Here is a 23,249-nt window from a genome sequence, read left to right as displayed (position 1 = left end):
CAAAGTATTTGTTCACCATTGCTCTCCCCAGGGTCCTGATTTCTGTCAACAGCACACATGTTAAATCATGCATCCCTCCACAGAACAAACACTTTTCGTCTGTAATCAGGACGAGGAGTGTCGGCAAACAGTCTGAGATTTAACATTTCCCATTTGTCTTGCTCCAGACGTTTTCGATCTTTTTACGTTTCAGACTGCCTGCCAGCACGGTTAGCTGTCTGACACAGATTCGCAAAATTGTCATGGTGCAGGCTGAGGCCATTCAGCCCATCACCTCTACACTGACTGTCCAATGAGGAGGCTGTAATACACCCAACTCTCCATGTTAGGTCTTCCTCTACTGATGACAGATGCCACGTTCTGAACACTATGTGCTTATTCCATTGATCATTTTCAGCAACAAAAGCAGGATTGCAAAATTATTTTTCACGATTACGGCTCCTAAGTTATAAGTTCAAAATGACTGTTCCAGACAATTCAAGAGGAAGGTTTTGTTTTTTAAAAGTTGCGCATTATCTGAAATAACTGGTATTGTTGCCTTTTGATCAAATGCATATATTTTGGTTCAAGTTTCTTTAGTTCCAAAACACCATCCCCTCCAAAAAACATACTGTTACTTCATCATTGATTCAAGCCAATATGTAAATGTAGGACTGTGGGAATCTTAAAGTGGGGTTCTCAGAAAAATATTGGGAATCCGTCCAGGTCAAGCATTGGAATGGTCCATGAGTAGTGGACAATCTTACTTAATAGATGGGTTAGATAGCTTACTGAAGCTTTACTCACCAAGAAAACCTTACCAGAAACTTGGGTCCACCTAGTCCTGGCAACCTGGTCTCAACAACATAGATTTAAGCTGCCACTCAACAAAATACAACCAGGAGATCAAATTGTGAATGCTTAAAGTCATAAAGATGTACAGAATGGAAACAGACTCTTCAGTCTAACTCATACATGCTGACCAGATGTCCTAAATTAATCTAGTCCCATTTCCCAGCATTTGGGCCATATCTCTCTAACCTCTTCCTATTCATGTACCCATCTAGATATCTTTTAAATTTTGTAATTGTACCAGCTTCCACCACTTCCTCTGGCAGCTTGTTCCATACATGCACCACCCTCTACAAGAAAAGGTTGCCCCTTACGTCCCTGTAAAACTTTTCCCCTCCTGCCGTAAACCTACGCCCACTGGTTTTGGCCTCCCAAACTCTGGGGAAAAAAAAACCTTGGCTATTCACTCTATCCATGCCCCTCGTGATTTTACAAACCTCTACAAAGTCACCCCTCAGCCTCCGACACTCCAGGGAAAATAGCCCCAGCCTATTCAATCTCTCCCTCTAAATCAAAACCTCTAACTCCAGGAAGTCGCCCAGATTCGTCCAGGGGAGACTTCAGTTTGTCTTTCAATGAAGGGCCACATACTGGTCGGGTTGTGGCCCAGTTTGGAAATTTTTCCTACTATGAGTAATGGTCCATCTTGAGCAGGGTGAGTTCAGAATAGTGCCCTTTGAGCCTGTGAGGAGGCTATCCTACTATGGGGCATGCTTCTTGTAAAGGCAAGGCTGTCTGTACTTGGTTTCCCAGTCTTGGATGCATCACATAGCTCAAGAGAAGGCATTGTCTGAATGTGGAGCCCAACATAAAACCCTTCAGACGTCACCTCACTGATGTCTCACTAAAATCGGTATCATGCTTGTGTTTTCTTAATGGCTGCCAAGAAGTGAATGGGGATGGAAGGTCAACCACAGGATCATTTGCCCAGCCTAAGCTGTCCACAAACAAAGACTACTGAAAGGAGATGAATGATGATCTTGCAATCACACCGTGCTCACAGACCACAGGCAGCCTACTCCTTGCTGTTACATATCTGAGGGAACATTCCCTGTATAGTTTCTGTATGTGGCCCAATGTTTGTCAATGCATGAATGTTCTAAACGTTTTTTCTGGGTGGCGTGCGTGCACATTATGCATCAGAGAATAATGCTCACAACCCTGTGTCTTTTAGGCTGCTGCATGATTCCACAACCACACGGCTTAGTGGGAACTGTGACCTGTGTGATCTCAAACATATAACAGGAAGACTTAGGTTTTAACCAAAAAAATTCCGACAATCTCTGCGACTTTTCCTAGCATCAGTTCGAACCTCACGTCCAGTCGAGAGGCTCTCCTGGCGTGCAGCACCAGTGAAGTTTGCAGGGCAAGTAGACTATCAGCACTTGCATGCAGCAAGTTTGGAAATTAAAAGAGAACTTGAAATCCTTCAACTGTTAATCTTAAATTTCAAGTGTAAATGTAGCTGATTACGAATTAGAGTAAGAGAGAAGCCAAACTTGGAATGAGGTTGGTCATGTGGATCTTATTAAGTATAAGATCCCTATTTGGGGTTGTTAACCTGGGCCAATGAGGGAGCCCTGGTTGACATATGAACAGGAATCTCAGGGATTCACCTTACTTGAGGGAATGACTCCGAGCTAGTTGGTCAAAGTCCATGTACTGTGCCTGTGTAAACATAGGGTGACTTGGATACTGGCCTCCGTGGAGTTATTTTACTCAGGTAAACAAATTATAAAAAATGAAAATTACACACTTTATTTAAAGAAAAGGTGTGATTCTTTATCAATTTGGAGAAACCTGAATACCACAAATATAAATTTGAGCTTTTTTAGGACCAATGAGTATGTTTGGTGGTAATTACAAAGTTACAATGCTGGTAAAATTCCACTTACACCTCATACAAAAAAGTGCAACTTTTCCAAGCGTTTTTACAACAAGGCTATTAGCCAATTCTGCTGATTTCCATAGCTACAACCTTCGGGTGCCTCGACCATACACCTTCTGAAAAACATACCATCTCCCTGACAAATCTTGGATTACTCCACATACATGCCAACTACAGAAACTGCTGTCTGTTTCTTTGGAGCAATGATAACAAACATTGGCTGTTTCATGTCATATTAAAATCTGGGCTGATTCAAGGCCGGACTCGCATTGCTCACATCCAAGGTGTTAAGGAATATGCATATTCTGCTGAATTGCCTGTTTAGTCCTGCTCATCTCCTTTGGAATACTGCATTCATTTCTGTTCTCTATATTATCGGAAAGATTTACAAGGATGTTGCCAGGGTTGGAGAGTTTAAGCTATAGGGAGAGACTGAATAGGCTGGGGCTATTTTCCCTGGAGCATCAGGGGCTGCGGGACGACCTTTCAGAGGTTTATAAAATTATGACAGGCATGGATAGGGTGAAGAACCAAGGCTTTTTTTTTCCCCACAGTAAGGGAGTCAAAAACTAGAAGGGCACAGGTTTAAGATGAGATGGGAAAGATTTAAAAGGGACCTAAGGGGCAACCCTTTTCACGCATAAGGTGGCGCATGTATAGAATGAGCTGCCAGAGTAAGTGATGGATAATAAAGTGTGAAGCTGGATGAACACAGCAGGCCAAGCAGCATCTCAGGAACACAAAAGCTGACGTTTCGGGCCTAGACCCTTCATCAGACCCTTTTCTGATGAAGGGTCTAGGCCCGAAACGTCAGCTTTTATGCTCCTGAGATGCTGCTTGGCCTGCTGTGTTCATCCAGCTTCACACTTTATTATCTTGGAATTCTCCAGCATCTGCAGTTCCCATTATCTCAGAGTAAGTGATGGAGGCTGGTGCCATTACATCATTTAAAAGGGATCTGGATGATACATGAATAGGAAGGGTTCGGAGGGATATGGGCCAAATGCTGGCAAATAGGACTAGATTAATGAGGATATCTGGTCAGCACGGACAAGATGGGCCGAAGTGTCTGTTTCCATGCTGTACATTTCTGTAACTTTAGGATAAACATAAACATGCTTATATGTAGTGTAACAAGACAAATAACACCAAACTAAGGAGTTGCATTAGCAGGACTATTTATTGTTTCACAGATGGAAACACAAAAATGGGTATCTTAAGCCCTTCATTTTAAGCCCCTTTCTCCTCTCTCCTTCTGACTTTCCACCCTGCAACGGCTCTGTACATGTACCAGTCATCAATTGAGGTGTGCAGATATCTTGTCCCATGACTTCTGCCAAGGAATTCAGCCTTCAGAATGAAACTAGTCATTCTGTGATGATATACCCTCTTGGTACACTCCCTCCACTCAGCATTTCCTCCTACTAGACTGGCCAACATCAGGAACTCACAAAACCAGTGCACCGCAATGGCTAAACTCGCTCCCTGCCTCTGTTCCTTAGACAATGCATTGGAATGATGATGCACTAATAGCCTTGGGCTTCCCTCTTATACATTTTCCAAGTTCACAGTTTCCGCACCATTGCCACCCGTTTCCCCCAGTGATAAAGGAATTTAAAATGGCATCTAACGGGAAACAAAATCTAAGAATTGTTTTTCTCTCTCGAAGCAGAAGTAAACACAGTGCGGAATTTTACGTCATTCGTCTGGAGGTGACCCATTTCCTCACACGCTTCTGTTAACGAACAAACGGCCGGGAAATCAAACGGCAGCGGGGTGGCATCGGTGCACCCTCTCACATCCACCACTCTCAATCACAGAACAAATTGAGAACACAAAACTGCATCCACACTCAAACCCATTCACCGAACCTCTTTTCCAAAATAATAAAATTATCAGGTTAGCCGAATCAACTCTAAGTAACCAGATTCTGTCCAAATTCCACTGAACCAACTAAAGTTTTGAGACTTCACCCAGTCATTCCTCTGTACTTATATGCCTGCTCTATCTACCTTTGAGGGTGTTTCAATGCTCCTTGTTGTCACTGATGACCGGCGTTTCCTGAGTGTGGCAGACAGCAAAGGAGTGGTCTGCACCCTGCTGTTTGTGGCCTCTGGCCCAGCTAGTGGTGGGCTGGAGATAAGGTTAGGCACGGCCCTGGATGGGCCATAAACCTCATTCTTGTCGGTTTGACAGGCGACTGAGATCTGCTCAGAAGGACCGGGCACTAGGACGGCACTGACATCACGCAGGAGCTCCACCAAAACTGACATCTGGCTCGACAGCCTGACCAGTCTCTTGCCTAATTTCCGGGAAAAACTACTGATTCCTTCTCCCATGATTTCTTGCAGCTGCATCAGGTCTCTATGCAGCACGTGGAACCCTTCCTGCTGTAGCTCCAAGAATCTGGAAGCAAGGACCTCCCCTACCTCTCCCTCTGGCTGCTGGCACCCAAACACAACATTTCTATATTGGCCAACCTCCCTGGTTCCCCTAGAAAGACTCTTGGAGAATCTCTGGGCTGGACTATCCTGGAAACTCTCCTCCTCCTCCTTTGGCAGGTAGTCTCTCAGAGCTGCTGGAGTGGCCCAAGGGTCGGAGTTACCAGCTGTCACATCGTGGCTACTATCCCCACGTGAAGGCTCCATGGACCCGCTCCCTCTGGTGGTGTCTGACCTGGATGTGGCGATGAAAGGGGGGCTGGGCCGGTTGCTGAACTCTGAGGATGAGAACCATTGAGATATTACAATATTAAATATGAATGTTTGACCCCACCCACCCCTTTTCACCCCACCTGACTATCCTACACATTTAATCAAGTGCCTTCAAGGTTCAACAATGAGAATTAAAAAAGACTGCAGTACTATATCATCATCCTCATATCAGGGTGAAAATCACCTAAATTGCGCTTAGTGTCCAGGGATGTATAGGCTAGGTGGATTAGCCATGGGAAATGTGGGATGGGGTGGGGTCTTGGGTCTGGGTGGGATACTCTTCAAATTATCTGCGTGTACTCAATGGGCCGAACAGCCCGCTTCCACACAATAGGGATTCTACTGTTCTCTCTAAATTGGTTTTGTTGCCCTGGTAACTTTTGAAAATCACTCAGATGAATAACATTTGCGTTTTCAATAAGTTGTCTAGTAACATTATTTTCTCGTAAGTCCCAAAACTTATTCATCCGGAACAACCCCCCCGTCCACCGCCACCCACCACCCCACTACTTCAATAACTTCTCTCTAATTGAATGAATTATTGTACCATTGTGTACAGTCAAACCAGGTATATTTTAAGCCCAGCCTGTTAACATATTACCACTTTTCGTGGAACGAGAGTTCTGTTTAACTTCCTTTCTTGTGCCTAGCTTCCCAAAAGTTTGACATATCTGCCCCAACATTTGAATCCCTTTGACACTGTAATTTTTAATCCAACAGGCTCCTTTCTTTGACCCCAAACAAGTCCATCTTCCTGAACTATTCCCTAAGAGACATGAAGAAAAGTCCAGGATTGAACACCCCTGTCCAAACCTTCTAAGTTGCCGATAGTATACAATCCTACCATACCTCGAGAATTTTTTTAAAAAGCTAAACTCAGAGAGGAAAAGCAAAGTAAACCTTCTCTCTGAACAAAAGTCCACGTGTCAGTCGCTTTGCAGAACATCACTACTTAAAATATCACACCTTGTCAGTTGCATTAACAATCTATTTAACTCATATTACAAAGCGTTGTCATAATTAAGTCATTAAAATGAGAGAACGAAAGCCTGTAACTACCTGCTGATTTCTTCTGTGTCTTATGATCTAGCCTCTCTCACAGAGAGGGGGTTGCGATGTGCTAGGAACCCCTCATTTGAGAAACTTTCCTTGGCACAACTACCTGCAATTGACCTCGTGAGTTCCTCAATATGGAGCATCTCCCCCAACCCAGGCACAAGACAGGCTGCTGTCTCATGTGAATGGGTAAACAAGCTCAGTAAGTCTGGCAGCATCTGTGAAGAAAACATCAGAGTTAACGTTTAGGGTCTGGTGACCATTCTTCAGAACATTCTGAGCAAAGTCACCGGAACCAAAACGTTAACTCCGATTTTTTCTTCACAGATGCTGCCAGACTTGCTGAACTTCTCCAGCAACTTCAGTTTTTGTTCCTGATTTACAGCATCCGCAGTTCTTTCAGTTTTTAAAGCTCAACATTGCTCATGGTACTCAAGATGCTTACCACAAGGCTACAGCATCACAAGGTGACTACTTTTTATTAGCAGGTATCATGCAAGTTGTTCTGTACATGAATGGTTTCAAATTAAGTATGCCTTGTGCTAGTAGATGATGTAAACTGGTGTACCAAACAGCAGTTAACTACAGTTTCTAGGATGCTAATTAATGAGCGTCATAGGCATCAATTTTCCAAACCCAGACATGGCCTCTGAGGAGATGAACTTGAAAGGTTTGGTTCATTTGTGAGAGGAAGTAAAGCTGCTTATGCATATTCCCCCAACCCCACAACTTCATTAGCCTCAAAGGCTTCGTCAACAACACCCAGACCATGCAAAATGACACAAGGATACAAGACCGTTTCAAGTTTGATCGCCAACCTGCACTGAATTAAACGATCCCGCTAAGTCAGCTACAATAGGCCTCTGAGACTGTGAATAGAAGAAGTTGAGAATGCAATAAAATGCCTGGTTCTGCACCATGCTGCACACCTTCATTTAGGGTGGCATGGTGGCTTGGAGATTAGCACTGCTGCCTCACAGCACCAGGGACTTGGATTCAACTTCCACCCTCAGGCAACTGTCTGCAAGGAGTCTGCACATTTTCCCTGTGCCTGCATGGGTTTCCACCAGGTGGTCCAGTTTCCTTCCACATTAGATGGATTGGTCATGCGAAATTGTCCAGGGATGAGCAGGCTAGTTGGGTTAGCCAGTGGAAATGTGTGCTCACAGGAACAAGTAAAGAGTTGGGTCTGAGTTGGATGCTCTTCAGAGGGTGAGTATGGGCTTGACGGGTCAAATGGCATGCTTCCACACTGTAGGGATTCTATGATCACTATTCAAAGACCTCGCTGATTAGCAGTTACACGTGGATTCTTGCTGAGTCAGAATGGAGGGTCAGAATCACATTGACTGAAATTCTCAAAACTGATGACTGTAATTTCTGTCAGGCAAAGGATTAAAGAGCAAAACAGAAATTGCTGGAAAAGCTTAGCAGGTCTGGCAGCATCTATGCAGAGAAACCAGAATTAACGCTTCAGGTCTGTAGTGACTGGAACAAAGTTGGCCAGATGGATCTCAATCAGAATGAGGTGCTTGTTTGGGGCTGTTAACTTGGGCCAATCAAGTAACCCTGGCTGACGGATATAAATGGGAGTCATGGGGATTCTCCTCACTTTAGGGACAGGAATTGAGCTCAGAATCCATGTACTATGCACATGTAAATACAGGGTGAGATGGTGACGTGACACCAGCCTCCTTGGAGTTATTTCAGGGTCCAGTGATTTCTCTCCACAGATGCTGCCAGATCTGCTGTGCTTTTTCCAGCTATTTCTGTTTTGTTTCTGATTTCCAGCATCTGCAGTACTTTCAGATTTTACTTAAAAGATTAAGGAGATTTGGGTTAAGGTTAACCAAGTCAAGCAAAGATTTGAGATTCAGCTCATTCATAGTCTAACTGAATAATGCAAGCAGCCCGACAGGCTGAATAGCCAACCCACATTCCCAGGAGTTGATGATTTCAACAAGGGTCTCTGTAACACGGTTGGGGTTTTCAGGAGGTGGGGATAAAGCTTGGCACTTATACAAGCACTAGACGTACATGCACTACTCAGATAAGAAATTAATTGTTTGCACATCTACCACAGCCATCTCTAAACACAAAATGCAGTCTGACCATGCACAACACTGCCAAACTTGCCCTCGCCAGACATTTACACGTGCACAATTCTAAACAGACTTCACTCCACATGTTTACGCTTCACAAGACTTACCTAATGCAGATTCTTCATCATCGTCAATGAACTTGGTGTAGTCCTGAACAATCTTCTTTGGCTGGCCTTTACGTTTGTGTCTTCGTCCTACTGTGCTGACTTCATTTATCTCATCTGGTAACAAAATAATTATTTTTTAAAAAAATCATTGTTCAGAAATCACTCTGCTGCACAATGCTGACAGTTAATTATCCACTTGCTCACACAATTTAATCTACCACATTCAGTGCAAGCATCTTTCAGAACGCTAACTTGATGAAAGAGTGCAGGTTTTTCATGATAACATTTTTTGTCTTTTTATGGCTGATTAAGTTTCATGATGTGTCAATAATTTTTGTACTTCATTCAGAATGTAAATGCCTAATGTCCTTTAAGGCAGAAACCTGCTCTCCATCCCTCTCTGATGAAGGGTCTAGGCCCGAAATGTCAGCTTTTGTGCTCCTGAGATGCCGCTTGGCCTGCTGTGTTCATCCAGCTACACACTTTTGTTATCTTGGATTCTCCAGCATCTGCAGTTCCCATTATCTCTCTCCTTGCCAGGCCTGACTTACGTATGACTCAATATACGCAATGGGTTACAGAGAAGGCAATAGCCTGGTGCTTTTATCACTAGACTGTTAATCCAGAGACTCAGCTAATATTCTGGGGTCCTAGGTTCATATCTCACCATGGCAGACACTGGATTCAACAAAGAATCTGGAATTAATAGTCTAATGATAATCGTGAATCCACTGACAATTGTTGCAAAAACCGATTTGCTTCCATTTGCTATGGAAGGAAACTGCCATGTTTACTGGGTCTGGCCTACAAGTGACTACAGGCCCACCACCAATGTGGTTTACTTTTAACTGTCCTCTGGACAATTAGTGATGAGCAATAAATGGTGGCCCACCAAGTGACTCCCTCATCCCATGAATGAATAAAGGAAGTCAGCTGTGGTTCATTGATATAGCTAGGGCAGCACAGTTGCTCAGAGATTAACACTGCCACCTGGGTTCAATATCACCTTTGGGCAAGTGTCTGTGTGGAGTTTGTACGTTCTCCTCAGTCTGTGTGGGTTTCTTCCAGGTGCTCTGGTGTCCTCGCACAGTCCAAAGATGTGCAGGTTTAGGTGGATTGGCCGTGCTGAATTGCCCAGTGTCCAGGGATGTGTAGGTTAGGTCGGTTAGCCATGCGAACTGCAGGATTACAGGGAGAGGGTAGAGTTCGTGGGTCTGGGTGCATGCTCTTTGAAAGATTGGTGTGAAGTTGATGGGCCAAATGACCTGCTTTCACACTGGAGGGATTCAATTATTCTTTTGTTTTATTTTTATTCATTCATGAGGGCATCGCTGGCTAGTCGGCATTTATTGCCCAGAGGGCATTGGTCTGGAGTCGCATGTAGGCCACAGATAAGGATGGCAGTTTTCTTCCCTAAAGGACGTTAGTGAACCAGATGGGTTTTTCTGACAATCAACCATGGATTCATGGTCATCATTATATTCTTAATTCCAGATTTTAATGAATTCAAATTCCACCAACTGCCATGGACTTGAACCCAGGCCCACAGAGCATTATCTGGGTCTCTGGATGAACAGTCCAGCGATCTATCACTAGGCCACTGTCTCCCCTGTCATTCACTCCTGTCTACAGGTTGTGGTTTTGCGTGTCTCAAGTGTGCCACGTAATCTTGATTTCTAGATTCCCACTGATGTACTATTTGGATGGAATGTTAAAATAAGATTTCAGACCTCTCAGAGAGGTGTCAAAAGATTCTACAATGCTATTTGAAGAACAGCAAGGTGTTTTCCCCAAGTCAATACTTCCCCTCAACCAGATAAAAGCAGATAAGATCATAGAATCCCTACAGATGCTCTTTGAAAGATTGGTGTGAAGTTGATGGGCCAAATGACCTGCTTCCACACTGGAGGGATTCAATGATTCTTTTGTTTTATTTTTATTCATTCATGAGGGCATCGCTGGCTAGGCAGCATTTATTGCCCAGAGGAAACAGGCCCTTCTGCCAAACAAGTCCACACCAACCCTCAGAGCATCCCACCCAGACCCATCCGCCTATAACCCACACCTGAACACTACAGGCAATTTAGCCAATCCACCTAATAATCTGCAATATAGTTGGAATTACCATTCTGTAGGTGATACAGAGGACAGATGTGTTGTGCTGATCGAAATAATTAAATGGGGTCATCACTAATTATCCATTGTTTGCCTTGGCTCAGTTATTAGGACATTTGTCTTTGCAACAGATGGCTGAGGGTCAGAGCCCTAATATCAGAAAATTAAATTCTTTATCAAAGATTAATTACTCATAATCAATGCCTATGCTTTCAATCTTGAGCACTTTTAAGGCAGTTAGGAATTCTCCTTTTGTGTGAAACAGGAAGGCTGGCACAAGTCAGAGTCATAGTGATGCACAGCACAGAATCAAGCCCTTCGGTCCAAATTGTTCACGCCAACCAGATATCCTAAACAGATCTATTTGTTTTGCCCCAGTTCCCTCTAAGCCTTTCCTATCCATATACTCATGCAGATGCCTTTAAAAAGTTGTAACTGTACCAGCCTCCACCACTTTCTCTGGCAGCTCATTCCATACACGCAACACCCTCTGCTTGAAAAAGTTGTCCCTCAGGTCCCTTTTATACCCTTCCCCTCTCACCAATGTCCCTTAGTTTAGGAATCCCCCACCCTGGGAAAAAGACCTTGTCTATTCACCCCATCCACACCCATCGTGATTTTATAAACTTCTGTAAGGTCACCCCTCAACCTCCGAAGCGTGAGGGAAAAATGGAGAAAATCTGTCTCGTTCTTTCCTCAGCACTATTTCTGTCTTTCTTGTCCAGTGTCTGTACTGCACCTGCCAACATGTAGAACCTGATCTTCAGGAAACAACGAGCCAAGCACAGGTGGTAAGAATCAGCTTCTGAACTGACGTTGCTACTCTCCATCTCCCTGATTATCACTTCCAGAAAAACTTGTAGTTGGCACTCCTTGGCTTGGATTACAGGCTGCAAAGCTTCAAAATGCTGTTTCTTAAATTATTCTTACAAGATAGGCAGAAACGGTATAAGAAGTTTGTTGTCCATTTCTAGACAACCCTAAGGCAGGCAGTGACAGGTTTTTAATCTTGAACTTTTACAGTGCCTGCAGTGGATTGTTCAGACAATGTGGTTCAAGGTGGTGCTCCTGGATTTTGATGCAAACATATCATGAGAAAGCTGCACTTAAAACATGCAGCCACACAGTTCTTCTTATTAGAAACATAGTCATAGAGAAATACAGCACAGAAACAGGCCCTTTGGTCCAACTCGTCCCTGCCAACCAGATATCCTAAATAAATCCAGGCCCATTTGCCGGCATTTGGCCTATATCCCTATAAACCCTTCCTATTCATATACCCATCTAGAACCCTTTTAAATGTTGTAATTGTACCAGCCTCCACCACCTCCTCTGACAGCTCATTCCATACACGCATCACCCTCTGTGTAAAAAAGTTGCCCCTTAGGTCCCTTTTAAATCCTTCCCCTCTCACCTTAAACCTATGCTCTCTAGTTTTGGACCCCCACCAGGGGAAAAGACCTTGGTTATTCACCCTATCCATGCCCGTCACGATTTTATAAACCAGCACAATGTCACCCCTCAGCCTCTGATGCTCCAGGGAAAATAGCCCCAGCGCCAGGGACCCAGGTTCAATTCCAGCCTCTTGTGACTGTCCATGTAGAGTTTGCACATTCTCCCAGTATCTACGTGTGTTTCCTCCGGGTGCTCCAGTTTCTTCCCACAGTCCAAAAATGTGCAGGTTAGATGGATTAGCCATGCTAAATTGCCATAGCGCCCAGGTGAGTTAGACATGGGAAATGCAGGGGCAAGGGAATGGGTCTGGGTGGGATGCTGTTTGGAGGGGTGGTGTGGACTTGTTGGGCCAAATGGCTTGTTTCGGAACTGTAGGGATTCTACAATCTTCTATTCAGCCTCTCTCTATAGCTCAAACCCTTCAACCCCGGCAGCATCCTTGTAAATCTTTTCTGAACCCTTGCAAATTGCTCTTTCATGGGGTGTGGATGCCTCTGGTAAGGCCTGGGTTTGTTGCCCTTCCCTGAATGCCTTTGAATTGAGGAGGCTGCTCAGCCATTTCTGAGGGCAACTGAAAGTCAATGCCATTGCTGTGGGTCTGGGGTCATATGTAGATCACACGTGATAAGAACATCAGACTCCATTCCTTAAATGGCATTGGTGAACTAGATGATTTTACAATAAACAATGGTACATGCCACGGTCATGATTATTGAGACAAAAATAGAAATTGCTCGAAAAGCTCAGCAGGTCTGGCAGCATCTGTAGACAGAAATCAGAGTTAACGTTTCAGATTAAGTGGCCTTTCCTCAGAACCTCATGATTGTTGAGGCTAGCTTTTAATTCCAGATTTATTAATTGAATTTAAATTTCATCAGTTACCATGGTATTGTTGAACCTACATTAGTCTGTCCCTCTGGATCACCATTACCATTAAAGGAATAAATACTGCCTCTGCTCAATTAGTGCAGGCAGATACAACCATGAAACAAGGCAACAGGACTGAAGATTTGATAAATAGGGGTATAGAGTGCCAGAGATTATGATCTTTTTATGCATGAAATCCTCAAGATGAAGCTGGAAAAGTGGATAATGATTTGCAGTGAAGGATGATACAGAATTCTGCAAGAATTTTGGATTCTCCTAATCAAAAAGCCAGCAAAAGGTGACAAACCTTTCAAACTTTTCATTCAAGGTTATGTGAAAACTATACTGTCCGGAGAATCATAGGCTCAAAAACATACCTCATGACTAAACAAAATGCCCAATACAACAAACCAATGACTTGCACGTTAATGAAATCGCTCAGTATGCTCTTTGGGCTCTAACCTATCTCTATCAACTACCTGCATAATCCATACAGGCTTTCACTCATTGCTTACTTGCATCAGTTAGAATTTTGTTTTTCCGAGAGAGTTTGTTAGCTTTATTGTCCTTTGATTTCGCCTTTGTTTTCCTTACTCCCTGTGCCTCCGACTCCTCACTGCTTTTGTTTGCTGAAGGCTCCGACGGCACAACGTTCTCACTGTGTATGTAGAAACATTTCACTTAAGCACAGATGAAAACAAGGACATCAAGACCAGCGTTTTAGCAGGATAAAAGAATACATCATTAATCCGGAAATCTTGCAGAGGAGCAATTTGTCACACAAGTAATTAATCCTTCAAATACTGTTACAAGTAGAGTGATAGACGCAATGACGAATGAATCATTCAAGAGATTTGATTCTGGTCTCTGTACCTGACAAGGAGCAGTTCACTGTTCTCCTGTAAGCTTTTCACTTTGTGAATTAGCTTCTTGCTGCTTTCTGTTATGGAATGAAATAAAAGTAAAAATAAATGAAATAAAACAACAAATAAATTTTATTATTCCAGGATATTCCAAAACAGTTACAAATATGGGAATTCAAATGAAAGGCAACTGCACTTTGATTTCAAGATAACAAAGTGTGGGCCCGAAACGTCAGCTTTGGTGCTCCTGAAATGCTGCTTGGCCTGCTGTGTTCATCCAGCTCCACACTTTGTTATCTTGGATTCTACAGCATCTGCAGTTCCCATTACCTCTGCACTTTGATTTCATTTCATTTTCACCATAACTATTTCTTTCAATACTAAGTATTTTCTCTTGTGAACTTTCTCCTTGTATTTTTGCTAAAGTATTTGGCACTTTCCTCATGTATGACAGTCAGGTGTCCCTCTGGCCCACCAAACCCTTCTGAAGCGTGCAGAAGTGTTGTGTACCAGACAGACAGAGAGAGAGAGAGACAAAAAGAGAGAGAGAGAGAGAAAGTGGGTATAGAGAGAGACCTAGGGATTCAGATACATAATTCTACGAAGTTTGCATCACATGTAGACATGGTGTTTGGAAGGTATTTAACAGGCTTGCCTTCATTGCTCAGACCTTTGGGACATTATATTGAGGTTGCAAAGAACATTGGTGAGGTCTGTTCTGGAGTACTGTGTCCAGTTCAAGTCACCCTGTTATAAGAAGGGTATTATTAAGCAGAAGAGATTCACCAGAATGTTGACTGGATTGGAGGGTTTCAGTTATAAGGAGCGGCTGGATAGGCTGGGATGTTTTTCAGTGGAGCGTAGGAGGTTGAGGGGTGACCTTACAGAGACGTATAAAGTCATGAGGAGCATAGATAAGGTGAATGGCAATTGCCTTTTTCTTAAGAGTGGAGGATTTCAAGACCGGGAAATATTTTTAAGGTGAGAGGAGTAAAATTTAAAAAAAGACACGGGGGCAATTTTCTTTTACACAGAGAGCAGTTCGTGCATAGATGAACTTCCTGAGGAAGTGGTTGATGCAGGTACGCTTACAACATTTAAAAAACATGAGTACCCGAATAAGAAATGTTTGGAGGGATATGGGCCAAGCGCAGGCAGGTGGGACTGATTTAGTTTGGAATTACGGTCCTGGTTGGACTCAAGGCTCTGTTTAGTGCTTTATGAAGTTATTGCCACATTAGTGGATATAGCCAATGTCTGAGGCAGCAGGATGCTAACATCACGGAGCTGAAGGAACAGCCTCCAATATAAATTAGGAGCTTAAAGTGGTGGTCATGAGTTTTTTAATATAAATTCATTCACAAGACAAGGTGTTGGCTAGACCAGCATTTATTGCCCATCCCTAAGTTAAGCATCAATCACATTGCTGTGGGTCTGGAGTCACATGTAGGCCAGACCAGCTATGGATGGCAGTTTCCTTCCCTAAAGGGCATTAGTGAACCAGATGGGTTTTCCTGACGATTGACAATCATTTCACAGCCATCAACAGATTCTTCATTCCAGATTTTTTAAAAACTGAATTCAACTTCAACCGGCTGCCATGGTGGGATTCAAACCCAGATCCTCAGAATATTAGCTGAGTTTCGGGATTAATAATCTAGCAATAATACCACCAGGTCATTGCCTCCCCTTGAGTGACTCAAGTTCCACGGTGCATTGGGGAAAGTGAGCCCCAAGGACTCCATGTGGAGCTCGGAGGAACACTCTCACTCCTCCTACCCCCAGAAAGAAAGCTTAAACAGTAACAAACTTAGCTTGGTCCCTTCCAATCACAATCCTGCCCAACACTAAGTTACACTGACAGAAATTCATTCACAAGACAAGGTGTTGGCTAGACCAGCATTTATTGCCCATCCCTAACCCAGGAACTGCCTCAGTGCCAACACAAAGTCACCTGCATCCATGGGACAGCTTAGGGAAGGAGGCAGGGATTTGCCGCTCGCGTCTTTAACTGTCCTAAGCCTGTTAAATCCACCTAGAGAAATACAGCAAATCAACTTGTCAGAACACAGGGAACAGGAGTTCCTGTACCCCCCCTGAGTGTGCTGTTCAGTGAGATCATGGCTTACCATAAGACATAGAAGCAGAAGGAGGCCATCAAGGGAGATGATGCCTAATGGTATTATCATTAGACTGTTAATCCAGAAACTCAGAAAATGTTCTGGGGACCTGGGTTCAGATCCCACCATGACAAACAGTGGAATTAAGAGTTTAATGATGATGATCGTGAATCCATTGTCAATTGTTGGGAAAACCCCTCTGGTTCATTAATGCACTTTACGGGAGAAAATGGTTTTCCTTACCTGGTATGGCCTACATGTGACTCCAGACACATAGCAATGTGGCTGACTCTTAACTGCCCTCTGGGCAATTAGGGATGGGCAATAAATGCAGGCCTCACCAGTGACACCCTCGTCCTATGAATGAAATTTTTTAAAAGTTCAGCCCATCGAGTCTGTTCCACTATTCAATTAATCATGGCTGATCTACATGGTCAGCAAGGAGGAGCTGGGCCAAAGGGTCTGTTTCAATGCTGTATGATTCTATTTTAATCTTCACCACTACTTTTCTGACTTTCCCCCATTGCCGTTGTTTCCTGTATGGATTGAAAATCTATCTCAGCTTTGAATATACTGATTGGCCCAATACTGACTCTGCAGATTCACTCCACTCTGAGAGAAGAAATTCATGCTTGTTTCCGTTCAAACTAGGTGACCCCTTACTCTGAAATTACGCCTTCTCGTCCAAGACTCTCCCACAAGGGGTAACAATTTCTCAGCATCTAACCTGCCAGGCCTCCCCTGAATCTTAACAAGTCTGGCAGCATGAGTGGAGAGAGAAACAGAGTGAACATTTCAAGTTCAATATGACTCACCTTCACATTCGTATTAGATTCAAAATGTTAATTCTGTTTCCTTTCTCACAGATGCTGCCAGATCTGCTCAGTTTCACAGAATTTTCAGTTTTTGTTTCAGACTAATTTCAGCATCTTGCTTTTACTCACCGAAGAATCTGTTTGTTTCAATAGGATGTCTCTCATTCTTTTAAACTCCACATACTATAGGCCTACACTACTCATCCTCTCCTCATAAGAAAATCCCTCCATATACAGGATCAACTTAGGGAATCTTCCCTGGACTGCTTCCAATGCCAAAATATCTTCCATAAATTCACAGAATCCCTACACTGTTGAAGCAGGCCATTCAGCTCATCAAGCCCATACCCACCCAAACCCTGTAACCCAGCATTTCCCATGGCAAATCCCCTTACCTGCACATCCTTGGACGCTTCAAGCAATTTTGCATGGCCAATCCATCTAACTGGCACATCTTTGGACTGCAAGAGGAAACCAGAGCGCCTGGAGGAAACCCACAGACACATGGAAAACGTGCAAACTCCACACAGACAGTTACCGGTGGAACTGAACCTGGATCCTTACTGCTAAGTCCTAAACCACTGAGCCACCAAATTGGTACAAAGGGATCCCAAGTGTTCACTGTATTCAGGGTGTGGTCTGACTAGGGCCCTTTATAGTTTTAGCAAGATTTGCTATTTTTATACTCCATTTTCTTTGAAATAAAGGCTGACATTCCATTTGCCTCCCTACTACCTGTTGAACTTGTGTGCTAGCTTCTTGTGATTTATGCAGAAGGGTCCTCGGGTTTCTCTGAGTTGCAGCTTTCTGAGGTCTTTCCCCACTTATATAATATTCAACTTTTCTATACTAACTGCTAAGCTGTATAAGCTCACATTTTTTCACTTTATATTCCATCTCTACTGACACTGCCAGGTTCTATGGCTCAGTGGTTAGCACTGCTATTTCACAGCACCAGGGACATGTGTTTGATCCCAGCCACAGACAATTTTCTGTGTGAAGTTTGCACGTTCTTTCCACGTGTGTGTGGGGCCATTGTGTCCAGGATGTGCAGGTTGGGTGGATTAACCATGGCAAGCGCAGGGATAGAGAAGTGAGGATGGCATACTCTTCGTACAGGCTCTGTAGATTCGATGGGCCAATAGCCTCCTTCCACACTGGACGGTTTATTTTATTCTAAATCCTCTGCTATTACATTCTTAATAAAAGACGCTAACATTTTCCCAATGACAGATATTAAGCTAACCAGCCTACAGCTAGCTTTTTTATCTCCCTCATTTTTCAAATAAAAGTGGAGTTTTCCTATTCTCTGGGACTCTTCCACGAGGTAATGTTTGTTGGAAGATAACGCATCAGTGCATCCACTACTTGTGCCGCTATCTTGTTTAATGTCCCAGGATCAGGTCTAACTGCTCTGCAATCTAAATCCATATACTCACCTTTGCTACATATCTCTTAATATCTTTCACTAACAAAGATCAAACAGTCTCAGATCTCAAATTAACAACAGACTTCCAAATGTTTGCATAAGTAAGTTCTCTAATGAAAAGTCTGTCAGCAATTTTTAGACAATGTCCCTAGTCCTAAACTCCACAACGAAAAATAATTTCTCTATCAACCCTTGCACTTTTACATTCCAAGGAATACAACTAAAGATTGCACTTGGAAATCCTTGGAATCGAGTAGTTAAAACCATGAGCCTCAGGGCCAGATTCTTGTGGTGGAGATGGGTAGTTAGATTTGAAAGTGCCCTGACATGCACAAATTTTGCTCTGAAGAGGCCAGGTTTGGGGTATTCATGCCAGCCATCCCTGGACACAGATCAGAGGCAACCACTGCACCCTGAACTTTCCTAAGGTCGCTGACCAAGGTTCACAACTTCTCTGAAATTCATGAATGAATCATCAGTCATGTTGAAAAGATGGTCACCCCAGCTCACATCCATGTGGCTACTGTAAGGGTGCAAGGAAAGGACTTGTGATCTGCACTCATACACAATAGAAACTAGAAGCAACAGGGGCCAGAAACACAAGAAATCGGGTGTCATCAATTAAATTCCCTACCCTTTCGTTCCGATATGGTTGGAGGAATAAAAATCTCAGCCCATTGTTCTTACAATTCCACAAATGGTCCTTCTTAGTATATCCTTCATAAGTAGGCTTCTTGTGTGTTGGTGTCCCTACTTCTGAGACAGGATGCTTGGGTTCAAGTCTTACCTGTTCAAGAGGGGTGTAATAATGTCACTGAATAGGCTGATTGGAAATATCCATCCTTCCTAATATGGTGCCAAGAACCACAGGTACAAGGTGGGTCTACTTCATCTGGTTGCAGTACGGGCCCTTGGAGGCTTTCAAACATTTCAGAATTATCTTTTTATTCTCTCCAATGTTAAAGGGGTTCAATGACTAAAGAAAGGAGGGGATGTTTCCAGGATCTGTAGAGAAAGGAAAGGAGTACAGACTGACTCTAGTCGCACTCTTTCCACTACAGGCACCTGATGCCAGGAATCCAGGCTTCATGAATGATGTTCTAATGAGTCCACCCCCAGCCCATCGACACGCTTCATCTCAGTCCCTGACTGGGCAGACACAGGATCCTTCCAGTGGACACACTGCTGCCCTTGAGATTTTCTGGATCCTTCCTTAACTGTGTAGAGCTTTGCTTGCTATTGTTTGTCTTGAGCCCACAGGCATCCTCTACTGGCCAGGAGCCTTACTGCACACACTAAATGTTAACTTTTCTGACAGAATTTTACCCCAGACTTCAGTGCTTTCTGATTCTTCAGACTACTGGAATAGCTAATCTCTCAGGGTAATCCTATCACCAACACTGGTTCTGACACTTTTCTTTAACCAGTCAAATTTATAAAATACAGCGAGGTCACACTACATGGTGCATCCACCCCAATGAGTCTCTACAGAAATTCCAGGGGTAGGGTCTTAACTCATCAGTTATATTCGCTGTTTTTGCATACAGACTCATGCTGCCTATATACACCCAGGGAGCTTAAATGCAGGCTGACAGAAGCCAAACCAAATGTTACATGCCACAAGTACCACTTGACAACTAATCCTAAACTGCCTAAAAGCACAAGAGTGTTTCTGAGCTTCCTACAGCATGTCAACTCAGAACCTACCAACTGGGATAACAAAGTGTAGAGCTGGATGAACACAGCAGGCCAAGCAGCATTTTAGGAGCACAAAAGCTGACAGTTTCGGGCCTAGACCCTTCATCAAAAACTGGTTTGCAGATTAGGTTAGGATATCTGATCGGCACAGATGAGTTGGACGAAAGGTTTGTTTCCGCGCTGTACATCTCTATGGATTTATGACTAAAAGGATTCAGAATGCAATGCACAGGAGTATGGTAAAAGTGGGTCCAGTTGAGGCATTCAAAGGGGCAACTGATAATTATCCGGATAAATCACAGAGGGTTAAGAGGAGAAAGGCAAGACAATGACACTACATTGTAATATTTAATCGGAGAAGCAGTGCAGAAACAATGGGCTGAACAACATATATCTGGAATTACTGAATCCCAACAGTGTCGAGGCAGGCCATTCGGCCCATCAAGTCCACACCAACCTTTCGAACAGTACCCCGTCCAGACCCTCCAACCTGCCCTATCCCTGTAACCTACGGCTAACCCACCTAGCCTGCACATCCCTGGACACAATGGGGCATTTTAGCTCGGTCAATCCACCTAACCTGCACATTCCCAGAGATTTTGGGCAATTTAGCATGCCATAACAGTTCTGCAATTCTGTTTTAATTCTAAAGAATCCACACTATGCTCCTTCAAAAATCAAAATATAGCCCTACTGAGCTGCTGCACCCCAAAAGTGAGTGCAATATTCCAGATGGTGGTAGTGGTGTGGGGTGCTTTTCACCCCGATGTGAGGATGAGAATGAAGATGAATGAGCATGTGATTTTGTGCAACTGGAATGGACACTGTTTCACTGGCACTATACTGGCCCCAGGGATACTTTACTGTGATTATTTCGGACAAAATGACTAGTCCCTCAAAACAGTAGGTGTAACTATATGAGCTCATTTAATCAGAGAATCCCCAGAGCGTGGAAACAGGCCCTTCGGCCCACTGAGTCCATACTGACCCTGTGAAGAGCATCCCATTCAGATCCACCCCCCACATTATTCCTGTAACCCCACATTTCCCTTGGCTAATCCACCTAGCCTGTACATCCTTGGACTGTTGGAGGAAACCGGAACACCTGGAGGAAACCCATGTTGACAGGGGAGAATGTGCAAACACCACACAGACAGTCACCAAAGGATGAAATCATACCCGGGTCACTGGCACAGTAATGCAGCAGCGCTAATCACTGAGCCACCGTGCTGTCCTTTTAGTGGACAATTTCATAGACCTGGTTGAATTTGCAACCCCCCCCACCCACGAATTCTTCTCCTCCCTAGCAAGCCTCTGCATGTCTGGTGTAATCCAGTGATCTCCCAGCAGTGGTTTCCCTGTCCGGAATAGTGGGCCATATTATAACCATAAGGGGTCTTTAAAGTTGCTGAGACAGAGCTTCTAGGATGGAGATGTTCTCTCCTTCTTCCTGGCCTGCAATGGCAAGTCACAGCTCCTTCCATGCAGGAAGGCTTCCTATCACAGGCCCAGCTTTGAGAGCCTGCTCACTTTCTTAATTGAACATTAAGCCTATCTTTCAGCCACGAACAGTCCAATCCAGGTGGAATCACCACTGGGTGCCAGTGGATTCAGGAACCTCCTGTTAATCTAGCAAATAGAGAAGCAGTTGTTTGGGGGTTAATGATACTGTCTTGTGGCACAGTGGTAGGGATCTTTCAGTGGTAGTGTTCCAACCCCCGGACTGAGAGGCCTGGGATCAGGTCCCAACTGCTCCAGAGGTCTGTAATAACATACCTGAACGTGTTGATTAGAAAACAGTTGTGGCACAGTGGTTAATTGAAAATATGTGCATAAGCTTGGTAACCCACAGAGCTCATGTGGTGCAGTTAGTCTCCCCTATCTCTGCACTAGGAGTCCTCTGTTCAAGTCTCACCTTCTTCAGATGTATCTAATAAGATCTCTGAAGTTTGATTAGAAAATGCCTTCGACATAATCATTTTGGTTCTTCCAGCACAGTTCCTACCTCTGGGCCAGGAGGCATGGGTTCAAGTCTCGCCTCTTCCAGAGGTGTGTATTTTTTTAAATTTTTGTTCATGATCTTCAGTGACAGAGCCATTACTTATTGCCTAGTCCTAATGGACCTTGAAGAGATAGGGTGAGCTGTCTTTTTGCAACATTCAGCTCAGTGGTCAGCACTGCTATCTCACAGCACTAGGGACCCGGGTACGATTCCATCTTTGGACGACTGACTGTGTGGAGTTTGCACATTCTCCTTGTGCCTGCGTGGGCTTCCTCTGGGTGCTCCGGTTTCCTCCCACAGTCCAAAGATGTTCAGGCAAGATGGACTAGCCATGGGAAATGCAGGCTTACAGGGGTAGGATAGAGGAGTTGACCTGGGTGGGATGATCTTCAGAGGGTCGGTACGGACTTGATGGGCTGAATTGTAAGGATTCTACGATTTTTAGTCTGCTTGGTGTCAGGACACCTACAGAGCTGTTTGATCCCACAACACTAAAAAAACGGTGATACAGTTTCAGGCTAGAATGTTGTATGAGTTGGAGGGAACTTGTTGATGGTGGCGTTTACATACATCTGCTGCCCTTTTCCTTCTACATGGCAGCAGTCACAGGATTGGGAGCTGTCAGAGGAGCTGTGGTGATCCCTATAGTGCATTTTGTAGATTGTACGCTTTGCTATTATTATGCACGGCCATGCAGTGACTGAATATTTCAGTCAACGGGCATCTACTATCTAGATAAGGGGTGGTAGGAACTGCCAATGCTGGAGTCTGAGATAACAAGGTGTGGGGCTGGATTAACACAGCAGACCAGGCAGCATCAAAGGAGGAGCAAAGCTAACATTTTGGGTCTGGCACCTTTTCCTGAAATGGGGGAGGGGAAGGGGGCTCTGAAATAAATAGCGGCGGGGGGAGGCAGTGATAGAAGATGGATAGTGGAGCAGATAGGTGGAAACAAGACGGAGAGGTCAAGGAGGCAGAGACGAAGCTTGTAAAGGTGAGTGTAGGTAGGGAATTGGGATGGGGGTTGGTCAGTGAGGAGGGAGGAACGGGCAGATGGGAGGGAAGACGGACAAGTCAAGGAGGCGGGGATGACAAGATAATAAAATGTGAGGCTGGATGAACACAGCAGGCCCAGCAGCATCTCAGGAGCACAAAAGCTGACGTTTCGGGCCTAGACCCTTCATCAG

At 44.1% G+C, this 23,249-nt stretch overlaps 1 protein-coding gene across 1 annotated transcript in view; it reads right to left on the bottom strand.

Moving 5' to 3' along the window:
- Nucleotides 1–3,945: 3,945 nt before the first annotated feature.
- The window catches only part of LOC125448808 (uncharacterized), a 46,953-nt gene continuing 27,649 nt past the window's right edge, over nt 3,946–23,249 (bottom strand). The window contains exons 6-9 of the mRNA XM_048524353.2: nt 14,009–14,075; nt 13,651–13,793; nt 8,699–8,812; nt 3,946–5,438 (exon numbers count right to left, since the gene is read on the bottom strand). Coding sequence (XP_048380310.1) covers nt 4,711–5,438; nt 8,699–8,812; nt 13,651–13,793; nt 14,009–14,075 — 1,052 coding nt within the window. The 3' untranslated portion in view covers nt 3,946–4,710. The remainder of the gene's footprint in view (nt 5,439–8,698; nt 8,813–13,650; nt 13,794–14,008; nt 14,076–23,249) is intronic.

Source organism: Stegostoma tigrinum, chromosome 45 (assembly GCF_030684315.1).
Source record: "Stegostoma tigrinum isolate sSteTig4 chromosome 45, sSteTig4.hap1, whole genome shotgun sequence".
NCBI lineage: Eukaryota > Metazoa > Chordata > Chondrichthyes > Orectolobiformes > Stegostomatidae > Stegostoma > Stegostoma tigrinum.
The sequence above is the reverse complement of the archived record's forward strand: the minus strand, read 5'-3'. Positions and strand labels throughout refer to the sequence as shown.